Source organism: Furipterus horrens, unplaced genomic scaffold (genome assembly GCF_987537825.1).
Source record: "Furipterus horrens unplaced genomic scaffold, mFurHor1.1.pri manual_scaffold_4, whole genome shotgun sequence".
In the NCBI taxonomy this organism is placed as follows: Eukaryota; Metazoa; Chordata; class Mammalia; order Chiroptera; family Furipteridae; genus Furipterus; species Furipterus horrens.
The window spans coordinates 42,347,098-42,361,092 of record NW_028327174.1 but is presented as its reverse complement, the minus strand read 5'-3'; the positions used below and the strand labels follow the sequence as shown (position 1 = coordinate 42,361,092).

General features: G+C 35.7%; 1 protein-coding gene across 1 annotated transcript in view; it reads right to left on the bottom strand.

Annotated features, from left to right (window-relative positions):
• Nucleotides 1-13,995, bottom strand: part of REDIC1 (regulator of DNA class I crossover intermediates 1) — a 46,417-nt gene that overhangs the window by 24,644 nt on the left and 7,778 nt on the right. Inside the window, exons 6-9 of the mRNA XM_090275117.1 lie at nt 13,717-13,852; nt 5,282-5,799; nt 4,982-5,051; nt 1,977-2,037 (exon numbers count right to left, since the gene is read on the bottom strand). Coding sequence (XP_090131243.1) covers nt 1,977-2,037; nt 4,982-5,051; nt 5,282-5,799; nt 13,717-13,852 — 785 coding nt within the window. The remainder of the gene's footprint in view (nt 1-1,976; nt 2,038-4,981; nt 5,052-5,281; nt 5,800-13,716; nt 13,853-13,995) is intronic.

Below are 13,995 nucleotides of genomic sequence, written 5' to 3'. Positions count from 1 at the left end.
AAAACTCTGACTCCAAAAAACCTCCGCTGCCTTGCGGCATACCTCTTCAGGGGAAAGGCTAAGGGAGTAAACCCCGACAGAAAATCCGGAGCCAGAGTCCCTAAGGCGGTTTGACGTTGTAGTCAACACCGGCAACTCCTGCGGCGCACCTGAAGCCAAGCTGTATTGACTCCGTCTTTCCCTTGGACCCTTCAGCTGCGAAGGGGGGGGGGGGGGGGGGGTCTGCTGCATGGGCAACAGCAGACCCTCCATATCACCCTGCCCAGGCTCTGTAGCTTCAGCTTCACTGGAGAGGACACTCCAGTGTCATCGTAAGATATCGATTCAACACGGGACGAGACAGATACCGTGTCACTCCCGAGTCGGACTGCACAGCCATTCTTGGCGGTGCAGATAAGACTCTTAAGAAGCTACACCATCGTCTCTCGAGACGGACGGCTGCAGACGGTACATAAGTTTTGGTAAACAGTTTACCTTTTCTGCAACCTTTCAGTCTTGATGAATGGCACCATCCCATAAACAACCCATTTACTTACCCAAATCATAAATCCAAGTCTTCAATTTTTTTTCCTTCGTCCTTAGACTAATTATCAATTCCTATCAAATATAGATCTGTAAAATATTTTTGATAGCTCTTCCCTCATTTCCATCCTTAATGCACTGGTCAAGTTCAAGCCCTCATTAGTTTTGACCCTGCCTTGAGTCTTGCCACTTCTCAAATCTCATCTCATCGTTGCCAAGATACAACTTTTTAATACTCCAATGTCATCATACTCCTGTACTAAAATTTTTTCAGGGCTTTTTTTCTGTTTAGTGATAGGAAATTAATCTATTATATGTAATACAAGATCTTTCATGACCTTGCTCTTTATATTGTCCAAAATATTTCTTGTCATTCCCCTACCTCTTGAAATGTGTACTACAGTAGTAGCAATAACAATAATTAAAACAAATTACTTGCAGTTTCTGTCTAATACCTTAGTTTCTATCTATTATACATTGCTCCTTCTTCATAGGATAAAAGCATTCTGTCCATTTGGTAAGATTATTAATTAATACCCAGATGAAAAGTTTTCTCCTCTATCACATCTTCCTCCAACTACCCATGAAATTTAGAAGTGTCGTTTACTAGGCTCCCACTCCCTTTTGCATAAACCCCAATTGTAGCACTTTATCAAAATGCATTTAAGTTTTTTCTGTTTCTGAAGCTACTAGATGATAACTTCTTAAAGATAGGTTCCATATCCTTTCATCTTTGTACCTTTCAGAGTCCAGTGCATAACAGAATATAAGCTTCATGAGAACTAAAACTTTGTTTTTTCAGCACCATATCTCTAGTGACTGAACATAGAAAACACTCCATAAATATTAAATGAATATTAAAAGAATTCATAATCTGTTCAATTCATATTTATTAAACATTAAAAAAAGAAAACAATTAGTTTAAAATTTGTAGTCAGATGACAAGAGTTTGAATCATGGCTCGAGTGTGTGACCTTGAACAAGTTATTTAATCTCTATGGACTTGAGTCTCTTCTGCTGTGAATGCCTGGACTCTTAAAACAATCATCACCCTAATTATGAGCCAGGGTTACAACTTATACTGGTTATAAACATAACCAATGTTTATAGATGTTTCAGTATTCCTAAATATGCAACCATGTCCCCCTGTTGCACACTGAAACCTAAAGCATTTTCATCTTTTAAGAAATTTTCTAGGATAGCAAAATAATTTTAAGTGTACCTAAATTGGTCTGTCTCAAATGAAGCACATTACAAATTCTGAAAATTGTTAATTTTATTTCTAGATCTCAGCTATAATTTCCTCAGAGTAAGAAAATATAAAAAAGAAAGTTAGCCTACAAAGAAGGTTTTTGATAAAAGCTAACCTTAAATCAGAATTAACTGCAAATACTAAACTATAACATGATGATACAACAGCATTAATTGGAAAGATAATGTAAGGTATACATTACCTGGCCAAGTCCAAACTCCCACGATTTCTTAGAATGTAATTCTTCCAAAGGGATATTACTCCTAAGAGTCATAAATAAGACAGCATTAAAGTTTGCTTTATTCCTTTTGAAAATTATTGTTCTAAATTATGGTTCCCAAAGTTGGCTGCAAATCAGAATAATAAGGGAAGTTTTTTAAAAAATAAAGATTCATAAGTTCCATCCTATTTATTATGTGTGGATCAAACTTGCTATTTTGTAGTTTAAAATCACCCCCTCAAATGATGTGGGTTTAGCCAGGTTTAGACCATACTATAAATCATTTTTATAAAGTACATTTTATTTATTTATTTACTTTCCTCAATAGAGGACATGCTTATTGATTTTTTAGAGGGGGGGAGAAAGTGAGGGAAAGAAACATCAGTGTGAGAGGGGCCATCGATCAACTGCCTCTCCTACATGCCCCGACTGGGGACTGAACCTACAACACAGGCAAGTGCCCAGGCCTGGAAGGAACCCACAACATGGTACATGGAACAATGCTCTAACCAACTGAGCCACACCAACCAGGGTATAAAGTACATTTTAAAATTCAAAGCCTAACATGCTGTTTCCCATTCATGATATTTGGATATTTGGAGATTCGATAAAGAATTTCATTTGTTCATTTTATTATAAAAGTTGTGAATCTATATTTTAATTAATTTCTTATGCCAACCCCATCCATAAGCAAATACTTCCAGAATAAAAATCTATTCAAGTTCATGACTTTAAATAAGCAACATCTGACTAAATCACAATTATTAACAAGACAGGACTATTGTGAAACTGCAACTTTTTTTTAATTACCTCTGACTTCCCTGTCATAAACTATTAATATGCTTCTTTATGCCATTAACATTTGAATTCTGTTACTTTCTTGTTCTGAAGGGTAATAAACAAGCAACCTTCCATGGAGAGCTGTCAAAAGTTAGAAAATATGATTGGACTTCTGGTCAAAGTGGCAGTACATGCAGACACAGCTCACCTCTTTGCACAACCACATCAAAATTACAACTAAAATATAGAACCACCATCACTCAGAACTATCAGAAATTAAGTTGAATGGAAGTCTAACAACTATGGAATTAAAGAAACCACCTCCATCCAGACAGGTAAAAGGGCCTCATATGGAACAGGCTGGTCCCTCATCCATGTGTACTGGATAAAAATTCAGGAGTGATATCTCAGGAGCGAGGAGTCCCAGCCCCATACCAAGAGCCCCAGCCCAGGGTTCCAGTGCCAGGAAGATAAGTCCCCACAACTTCCAGCTACTATAACCAATGGGGATTGAATCAGTGGAAAAAACTTCTAGAGTCCCAAGCGGTTCCTCTTAAAGAACCCACACAGGGACTCGCCTACTCAGATTCACTCCCCTGAGCCCCAGCACTGGGGTAGCAGCTTGAAAGGCACCAGTGGTACACAGGGAGGAACTGAAGTGTCTGGCATCAAGGCAAGCAGAGATCATTGTCCCATTTCTAAACCCTCCCCCACAGAGCTGGCAGGCTGGCGCCATATCTGAGACTCCACCAACCTGGATAAACTGCTTGACCTGACTTGGAGATCTCCAGAGACTCCACCCCACCCAACTTATGGACCCACCCAAGCTGCTTTTCCATATAAATGGCTGGTCTTTGCTCAAGCTTCACAACTTTCTAAATCCTATCAGAGAAGCAACAGCTGGCCTCACTGAGCCCCAGGCCTGGCACAAGCAGCAGCCAGCCTAGATTCACAGCAGCCTCTGGGACAAATTCAAGAGGTCCAACATTCGCAAATAGGGGCACCAAAAGGAGAAGAAAAAGAGTAAGAAATTGGAAATCTATTTGAAAAAAATAATAAAAGAAAACTTCCCTAATTTGGTGAAGGAAATAGACATGCAAGTCCAGGAAAAACAGAGAGTCCCAAACAAGATGGATGCAAAGAGGCCCACTCCAAGGCACATCAAAATTAAAATGCCAAAGGTTAAAGATAAAGAGAGAATCTTAAAAACAGAAAGAGCAATGCATTTATTACCTACAGGGGAGTTCTCATTAGACTGTCAGCTTATTTTTCAAAAGAAACTTTGCGGGCTAGAAGGAATTGGCAAAACATTCTCAAAGTCATGAAAAGCAGGGACCTACAGCCAAGATTGCTCTACCCAGCAAAGATATCATTTACAATCATAGGGCAGATAAAGAGCTTCCCAGACCAGAAAAAACTAAAGAAGTTCATCATTGTTAAGCCATTATTATGTGAAATGTTAAAAGGACTTACTAAAGACAAAGAGGATCAAAACCATGAACAATAAAAAGCCAAAAATTCAAATCTATCAATTGAATTTAAAAACAAACTAAGCAAGCCAGAAGAACAGAGACAGAAGAGTGTTTGATGGGTGCCAGATGGGAGAGGGTATGGGGGAATAGGTGAAAAGGTGAAGGGATTAAGAAATAAAAATATGCAGTTACAGAATAGCGATGGGGATGTGAAGTACAGTATGGGAAATGGAGTACCTGAAGAACTTATACACATGACCATGGACCTGAACAGTAATGGGTGGATTGCCTGAGGGAGTAGGGGGTGCTGGGTGGAAGGGGGCCAAGAGGGAAAAATCGAGACAACTGTACTAGCATAACCAATAAAATATTTTTAAAACATGCTTATTATACCAGTAAACATTCCTATGCATGCAATCCTTCTATTTCTTACTGCAAATTAATAAATTAATATTCTGGAGGGGATTTAAGCTTCTTTAACACATAAGTCTGTTTTCTCAAATCTAATTAACACCAAACACAGATGAAAAGATACTACTGTGCTGGCAAATATGAGAACCATACTCTCAAGCAGGGTGATATAAACATGCTTCTGACAACTGGTAATCCTTCTTTGGGGACAGTCTGCCCAGCCTCATACAACAATATGCCTACCCCACTTAGCATCAGTTCAACGCTCAACATGCATTATACTAAATTCTGATTTGCATTTCCTAGATTTCCTTAAAAACTTACATATTGTTCACTGGAGATTTCTGGATGTCTACCTGTGTTGTCTTCTCTCGGTAGTCCCTTTCAGATGTTCCTAAAAAAATAAAAGCATGCACTGAACTAAAACTTGAGCACAGACTACTTATGTTTTTTTATTTGAAGCTATTAGCATGACCCAAATAAAGAGAAATGCCTTTCCACAATGTCATATAATAGAATGTCATTCTATTTGTAATTTCATATTCCTCCAAAAACACACACAAAAAACTGAAAACAGAAAAACCCAATAGACTACGTATTATATTTTCCACATATAACACCAACCTTTTTTTTCAGAACTGGCTAGGTAGCAATCCTTCTCAAAAGAGGTACCAGGAATTCTTCCCTCATTATTGTTGTACTCTTTCTGATCATTCTTGTTTGGCTGACACTTTTCTGGATAACTTGTTTCATTAAAGTTAGAACTACTAAAATTCAACTCCAGATCTGTAAAAATACTTCCAATACTTCTATTAGAGAAATGGTCAGAACTGGTGACTGCACAAATATCTCTGTCATAACCACACTTGTCAAATGGTTTCTTTATGCTCTGTTGATCTATGTTTAAGAAATTGATTGTATTTTCATTAATAAAAGAATCAAAATTCTCAGACAGAAGGCTAGGAGTTGGCTGGTTCACAACTTCAAGAAAATTTGAAACGTCTTTTCTATTTTCTCCCGAAATATGCTGTACTGGTTGTTTTCCAGTAATGAAGCCTGAGTTTCTTCTCTTATCCATGCTTCCACAGTCTTCACCCATAACCATCACAGGTCTTTCAGTGAGGAAATTCCTATTTCCTGGGCTTTGGGGTAAATAAAATCATATTTAGCAAGAAAAGCATAGAGCATTTTCATTTAGAAATTCTTAAATTCTTAGAAAACATATTGAGTAGCTACTAACATTTGCCTAGATGATGTTTTTATTTTTCAAATTTAAATAAATAATATCACTTTGGGTGGAAATTTGTCTAATGCCCTCATAATGCCTTAGTGAATATAAACATAAACTACACTTAGTTTAGTATCCCAATGTGAAAAATTACTATGTGGTTCAATTTACTGTTATATTAACAAAACTTGACCAACCTATAGTATGTCTTCCATAATAATATCTAGAAAATAATCCAAAAACCACCACTATATGTCACCAATGTTCCATTTAACCAGAGAAATATATGTTTAAGACTGTGCAGAGAAAAATTATCCCGAGTGTTAAATTATTAAACCAAATATTTATAAGGACATTATAACGGATATTTCTCAACGTAACAAGAATATAAAAACAACTCTGATGTTCTAAAGAACAATAAAAATACATATAAAGTAATAAAACCAAGAGGTAAGATGAATTAGATGAAATGGTTAAACTAGATAATGCAAGTTCCCCTCTATTGCAGAAATCATAATTCTACGTTATGTCCAACCTGTGTAAAAAATCAAAGCTATCATAGAAAATAATTAGAAATAAAGATACTGTGGATTTTGCTGCCATTGACTATCTAAAAATGTGTGTGTGGGGGGGGAGGGGGTTGGGGTTGTTTCAGAGATTAGAGGTACCAAAAAAATTTTAGAAAAGAAACATATATTGCTAAAACTAATTGATTTCCAATTTTATTTTTTAAGTTACTTATTAAATATTTAATGAACAATTACATCTGCTGTGTTCCAAAGAGTACATCACAGAGAGATAAAAAAGTTCAGTTTGGTATTTAAGAGAAGAGATGTTTTGCCCATGGATGTTCACAGACTATGATCCTACATTGTTTCTCAATATGGATCTTACTGGTGTTTTTGACAGAATACTACTATTCTGTTCTATCAAAAGGCATAACCTATACTATGCAATAGTATACACCATTAACACCAGAGATATTTCTATTACTCTAAATAAGAAAATAAATGTAAAAACACTTCATAAGATAGAAGGCAGTTATTTTAAGTATTTGGACTCTGGAGAATCACTCATCGAGAGACTTGGGCATACAGAAATATGCAATGTAGTTATTTCTCACAAGAAATAGTCTAGAAGAAGAAAGAAAAATTAGAAACTAGTAAGTGCTATCCTATAGTCAACTGTTACTATAGTAAATAGGAAAAAGAAATTGTTTTGTTTATGAAAAGTCAGACAGGTAGCATCTGAGTTAGAGACTGAATAAATGCTAGGAAGCACTGCTACTTGTAGAGATGACAGAAATGAAACTAAAAACTTAAGAGTCTCATTAAGACAAATCAATCCAACTTCCACAATTTATTTTTTCCTATAAATACAAAAATTCATTACAAGATATGCACTAAAATAGGAAAAAATTTATTATCTAAATGTTCTGAGGTATATTAAATAGATATTTAATTCAGGCCTACTATATGGTAACAGAGAAGGAAAACTCTGATTCCAAAAAACCTCCGCTGCCTTGCGGCATACCTCTTCAGGGGAAAGGCTAAGGGAGTAAACCCCGACAGAAAATCCGGAGCCGGAGTCCCTAGGCGGTTTGACGTTGTAGTCAACACCGGCAACTCCTGTGGCGCACCTGAAGCCAAGCTGTATTGACTCCGTCTTTCCCTTGGACCCTTCAGCTGCGAAGAGAGTGGGGGTCTGCTGCATGGGCAACAGCAGACCCTCCATATCACCCTGCCTAGGCTCTGTAGCTTCAGCTTCACTGGAGAGGACACTCCAGCGTCATCGCAAGATGTCGATTCAACACGGGAGGAGACAGATACCGTGTCACTCCCGAGTCGGACTGCACAACCATTCTTGGCGGTGCAGATAGACTCTTAAGAAGCTACACCATCGTCTCTCGAGACGGACTGCTGCCGATAGATAGACTATATGGTAAGGAGACAATACAGCTTATATTCTAGTGAAGAAAGATAAGCAAATAAAATAATTAGCCATTAATAAGTAAAATGAATAAAAGAAACAAAGAAGTAAATAAAGATAATAATAGGTGCTACGAGATCACATGATAAAATAACGGGTGTTGGAGGTCCTGTTTCAGAAAATTTGTACAGGAAAGTGTTGAGTAAGGAAATGATAAATAAGCTAAAGATACAGAATAGTTAGAAAGAAATAAGCACACACCAGGGGGATGGGATAAGAGCAAATGCAAGGTTTGCAGCATGTTTGAGAAACAAAAAGAAATAAAGTTAGAATAAAAACAATGAAAGAAAACTTGTGACCTGTCCTAAAAAGTACAAGAGGGCTCAGATTATGCAGAGCTTTATTTGGGGGCGTGGGGGGGATAAGAAACATGGAAAGTTTCTAAGTACAAAAGTAAAATTAACTTGCAAGATATCAGTCTCATTGTTGTGTGAATATGGATTTCAGAACTTCACCTGGCCAAAACGAAATGAGTGACTAGATTTATCCTGGTGACTGATACAGTTAATATATATATCATAAACCACATGAAACTATGGTTTACAGATATGAGCCAGCCACCAGGTAGAACAGGATAATGATCTCTAAAAGAGATAACAAATGAGGTGAACCCTGTGAGTTCTCCTAGCTTATTGCCTGGAGAGAGTATTCAAGCCACAGAATAGAGAGGGCACACCCAGTCACAGCCTTCAGACTCCCTTTGTTGAGGAAATAGAGCTTGGGGTTCAGAGAGACTTCAGATGATAGAGTTCACAGGGCCAGAGTGCCATGGGGAGTGTTACAAAGAAAGAACTCCAGAGATCTACAGACAATTCTCAAATCTCCAGGTAAATACTGATCAGCACATGCATATGAGGTAATTACCCAAGACTGGGCAAAGAAACACCCAAGATGAGAAGTTGGAACAATTCTAAGAGCTCACACAGGGATGGGAAAATTTTTGTGTTCCCACTAGCAAGAGTGGAAAACTCCATAATTCAAAGGAAATCAGAGTACTCAGAAGGGTATTGTCTTAGCAGGTGAAAAATCAGCCATAGACTGAAGACATATCTGTTCCTATTTAGCCAAGTTTAAGGAAAGCCTCAATATGATCCTATTTCCAACTAACTAAATTGTATCCCAGAACAAAGCTTAGTACATTTTGCAGGAGTACAAAAATTACCAGAAACCAAAAAGATAAAATTCATAATGTACAGATCCAAACAAAATTACTAGGAAGGCAATAAAACAGAAAGTTATATAACCCATGATGAGGTGAAACTCAATTATTAAAAATAGATCAAGATATGACAGAAGCAACAGAACTTGAAGATCAGTACATAAAATTATAACTATATTCTCTATATTCAAGTAGAGAAAAGACTGAGCATATTAAATAGGTACATGGAAGACATAAAGAAGAGTTCAATCGATCTTCTAGAGATGAAAAGTACTCTGAATAGGTTTAACAGATTAGATACCAATAAAGATACAATTCATGAAGATATAGCAATATAACCTATGCAAAATGAAATGAGAAAAAAAATTGAAAATAAACATAGAGCATCAATAAATTGTGACATAACTTCAAATGAACTAATTTACATGTGCGAACCAAAGAAAAGGAGAGAGAAATCAGACAAAAAATATTTGAAAAATTAATGGCTCAATTTTTTCCAAATTTGATAAAAATAGTTAAGTCCACAGATCCAAAGAGGCTCAACACAACATAAACACAAGAAATAAAATGAAAATGACATCCCAATCATAGGATAAAATCCATGGTAGAAAATCTATGACAGAAAAATCTTTAAAGAAAAGAAAAAGATATATATTATATACACAGATATTAAGATAAGAATGACAGCACCCTGGCCAGTATGGCTCAGTTGGAGTGTGGTCCTATACGACAAAGGCTGTGGGTTCTATTGCAAGGCAGGGCATATACCTAGGTTGGGGTGTGTTCAATCCCCAGTTGGGGTATGTACATAAGGCAACCAGTTCATGTTTTTCTTGCACATCGATGTTTCTCCTACTTTCTTTTTTCCCTTCTCCTCTCTCTACTTTTTTCCCTTCCTCTCTCTCTAAGAGCAATGCAAAAATGTCCTCAGGTGAGGATAAAAAATTTTTAAAAATAAGATGACAGCCAACTTCTAACTGGAAACAATGGAAGTCAAAATACATCTTTCAAAAGGAAGGCCACAATAAAGATTTACAAATACACACAAAGTTGAAAGAATTAATGACCAGAAGAGCTACACTACTATAAATGTTTAAAGGAAATCTTTCAAAAAGAAAAGTGTCACCAGATGGAAATCTAGGTCTACACAAAATGATGAAAACCGTCAAAAATGAAAATTTGTGCTTACCTTAAAAAAAATGTTTTCTAATTTTTTAAAAATTCTGTATAAAGCAAAAAGAATGTTTTATTGGATTTGCCAGTATTACAGGCACTATTAAAGGGACTTCTTTAGAAAGTAGAAAAGATAAAAAATGTGAATAAAAAAATTAAGGAAAGAAAAAAAATCAACCAACTATAAGCTAATACAATTAAAAGACAAAAATAGCCCTGGCTGCTGTGGCTCAGTGGATTGAGCATCCACCTTCGAGCCAAGGGTCGCTGGTTTGATTCCCAGTCAGGACACATGACTAGGTTGCACGTCAGGTCCCCAGTTGGGGGCACGAGGGAGAGGCAACCACACAGTGATGTTTCTCTCCCCCTCTTTCTCCTTTCCCCTCTCCCTAATAAAATAAAATAAAACAAACAAATTAATTAATTTTTTTTTAAAAAAGACAATAATAGAGACCTGGCTGGTGTGGCTCAGGGGCTTGAGCACCAGCCTGTGAATAAAAGGGTTGCCAGTTCAATTCCCAATCTTCGCACATGCCTGGGTTGCAGACCAGGTTCCCAGATGGGGGAGTGTGAGAGGCAACGGTTGATGTCTCTCTCACACATGGATGCTTCTCTCCCTCTTTTTCTTCCTCCCTTCCCATCTCTCTAAAATTGAATAAATAAAGTCGTTTTAAAAAGAGACAAAAGTAGGAAGTCAAAAATTGTGTAATTCAGTAATAAATGATACACACAAAAAGAAGTAAAAAAACAAAAATAATTGTAGTAAAAATTGTACTGGATTTAGAATGTGACTGAACTTAAGCAACAATCAACTTTAAATATACTGCTATAAACATAATTTGGTATATATGAGGCACATGGTAACGACAAAGCAAAAACATGTAAGAAATATAAAAGATATGAGGAGAAAGGAATTCAAACCTAACACTATAGAAAGTCATCAGCATACAAGAGAAGAGATCAAGAGAATAAGAAAGGAAGAGAGAAATACAACAATCAGAAAATAATTAATAAAATTGCAATAATTGCATACCTATTAAAAACTCCAAACAAAAGACAAAGGGTGGCTGAATGGATTTTTTTTAAAGTATCTGTACATATGCTGCCTAGAAGACACCTACTTCAGACTGAAAGACACATAGAGACTGAAAATAAAGGGATGAAAAAAGATATTTCATACAAATGGAATTTTTTAAAAAGCTGAGGTAGCAATACATTTTTCAGAAAATAGACTTTAAAACGAAGGCTGTAAAGAGATGCAAAGAGGGGCATTTCATGATGATAAAGGAACCAATACAACAAAACCACACAATTCCTGTAAATATCTACTCACTCAATGTAGGAGTACCTAACTATACCCAGCAAATATTGACAAACATATGGAAGAGACAAGTTATACAGTAGCAGTAAGGGACTTTAAAAACCCACTGACATCAACAGATAGGTTATCCAGACAGATCTTAAATGACACAGTAGACTAGAGTAGCAATTTTCAACCGGTGTGCTGCAACAATTTTTAAAATATGCAATACCTCATGATTTAGTCAGGGGCACTGACCTCCTTTCCCTTAGATTGTCAAATTTAAAAAAATGACAACAGCCAACATAACAACAGCTGTTCAACATGAGTGAATCAAAATTATACCTATTTTTCGTCAGATCGGCAAAAAATATATTTTTTGATGTGCCACAGAATTTTAGTAATTACTTTATGTGTGCCATGAGATGAAAAAGGTTGAAAATTGCTGGACTAGATGGACTTAGTTGGTATTTTTAGGACATTTCACCCAAAAGCAGCAGAAATACATTTTTTTCAAGTGTCCATGGAATATTTTCTAGGACAGACCACATGTTAGGCCACAACGGAAAAAAAAAGTAAATTAAATACAAAGTAAACAGATGAAAGGAAATAAAAAGTAAAAGCAGAATTCAATGAACTAAAAATAGAAAAATAAGAAAAACGTTCTTCAGCTAACAACAATTAATAGGCGCATCTCTACCATAAAAACACCAGCCTAGGAGCCAATCCAATAAATAAGGAAAATCCTTATATTACAGAGAGCCCTTGGTCAGGCTGTGGAGAGGGAGCAGTCAACTTCAAAAGCAGGGGAAGCTGAAGTAAAAGTTAGACCTGCCTCAGGGAGGGCTCTTACTGCTAACAAATTTCAGATTTAATGCTTTAGTTAGCATATGAGTTCTAGCATGCAAAGCAACCATATGGCATGGGGAGGGGTACCAAAATGTTGCAATAAAAATAACTCAATGAGCACAAAGAAAAAGTGAAACTGAGAGATGATTCAGTTAGAAGATAAATAAAACTGCTAAGTCTCAAATCAAAATGACTGGGGAAAAAGGGAAAAAATATAACTTACCATATTAATAATGAGAAAAAAGATATCACTACAGATGTTTAAAGATTTTAAATGTTTAAAAAGGAGATTTTTATGAATGACAACACTGAAAATAGGATACATTCATTGTATGACACAAACTACCAAAGCTCACTAAAGAAAAAATAAATAACATTACTAACCTATATCTAGTAAAATATGGTAATTAAAAAACAAAACAAACAAACAAACAAACAAAAGTTTGCACCAAAAGAACTCCATACAGAAAGCAGATCGGTATTTGCCTTGGGATGAGGAAGGCCAGAGGAAGGGATTATAAAAGTGCCCAAAGAAACTACTGGGGATGATGAATACTATTGTATATTCATTATCTTTGACATGTCAAAACTTATCAAAGTGCACATTTTAGATAAATGCAGTTTGCTGTATATTGATTACACATTAATAATTTTAGAAATGGATTGAAGGACAAAAAGGAAATAAAAACAACTGTTATCTGGCTGTTACAATTCTCCAGGCAAGAGGCAGTGGTAGCTTAAACTGAGATAGAACCGTAGAGATGGAAACATGAGGATAATCTTAAAGTTTGTTAGAATACAGAATTGGCAATACTTTGATGGTGAAATGGATATTGGCAGTTGAAGGAAGGAGGAAGAAATAAAGGACAACTTTTATTTTAGTTTAAGCGACTGAGTGAATAATGGTGCCATTTACTAAACTAAGGAAGACTGGAGTAGGATTACAGAGTCATGCTTTTTCACTACAATTACAAAGAGTGATTCAAACTGGTTTTACAAGCTTAACAGATTTAAAACAATAAACCAGGGTTTATGTACAGACATCAAGAAAATAAAAGCAGGCACTGGTCAACAACCACAATGAAAATGATATTAATATGTTTATGATACAGAAAAAAAAAGTAATTCGTGAAGATTATAAAACAGGTGCAGAACACCTTTAACCAAAATATTTTTAAATAAATAAAAGGTACATGTGCCCATTAGAAAATGATTACTTAAAACTTATAATTAAATGCTATATTTTACTTCTAGTGGGTTTTTTCTATTAGTATTACTTAGGTCTATTTTCATTTAAATCAAATTACTAACTTAAAGAAAGAATGTACAGGTTCTTTAGTTTCTTCCATACCTTTGCTCACCTGTTTAGTCTTTCAAATAATGTTCCAAATTGTGCTGTTTTATATGATGGACTGAGAACATCTTGACTTTCATTTAATTTGGAAACCAAGGAATTAGAATATTTAACACGACTGAGCTGAAAAGTAAAGGAAGAACCTGTCAAAATAGTAAATGTTCACATACACAATTAAAATTATTTATTATAAAATACCATTTAAGTGGACATCTATGTTGAAAAAATGTATTTTCTTTTTTTTAGAAACTGTTTATTTTCCGTCAACCTTATTTCCATTCTGTAA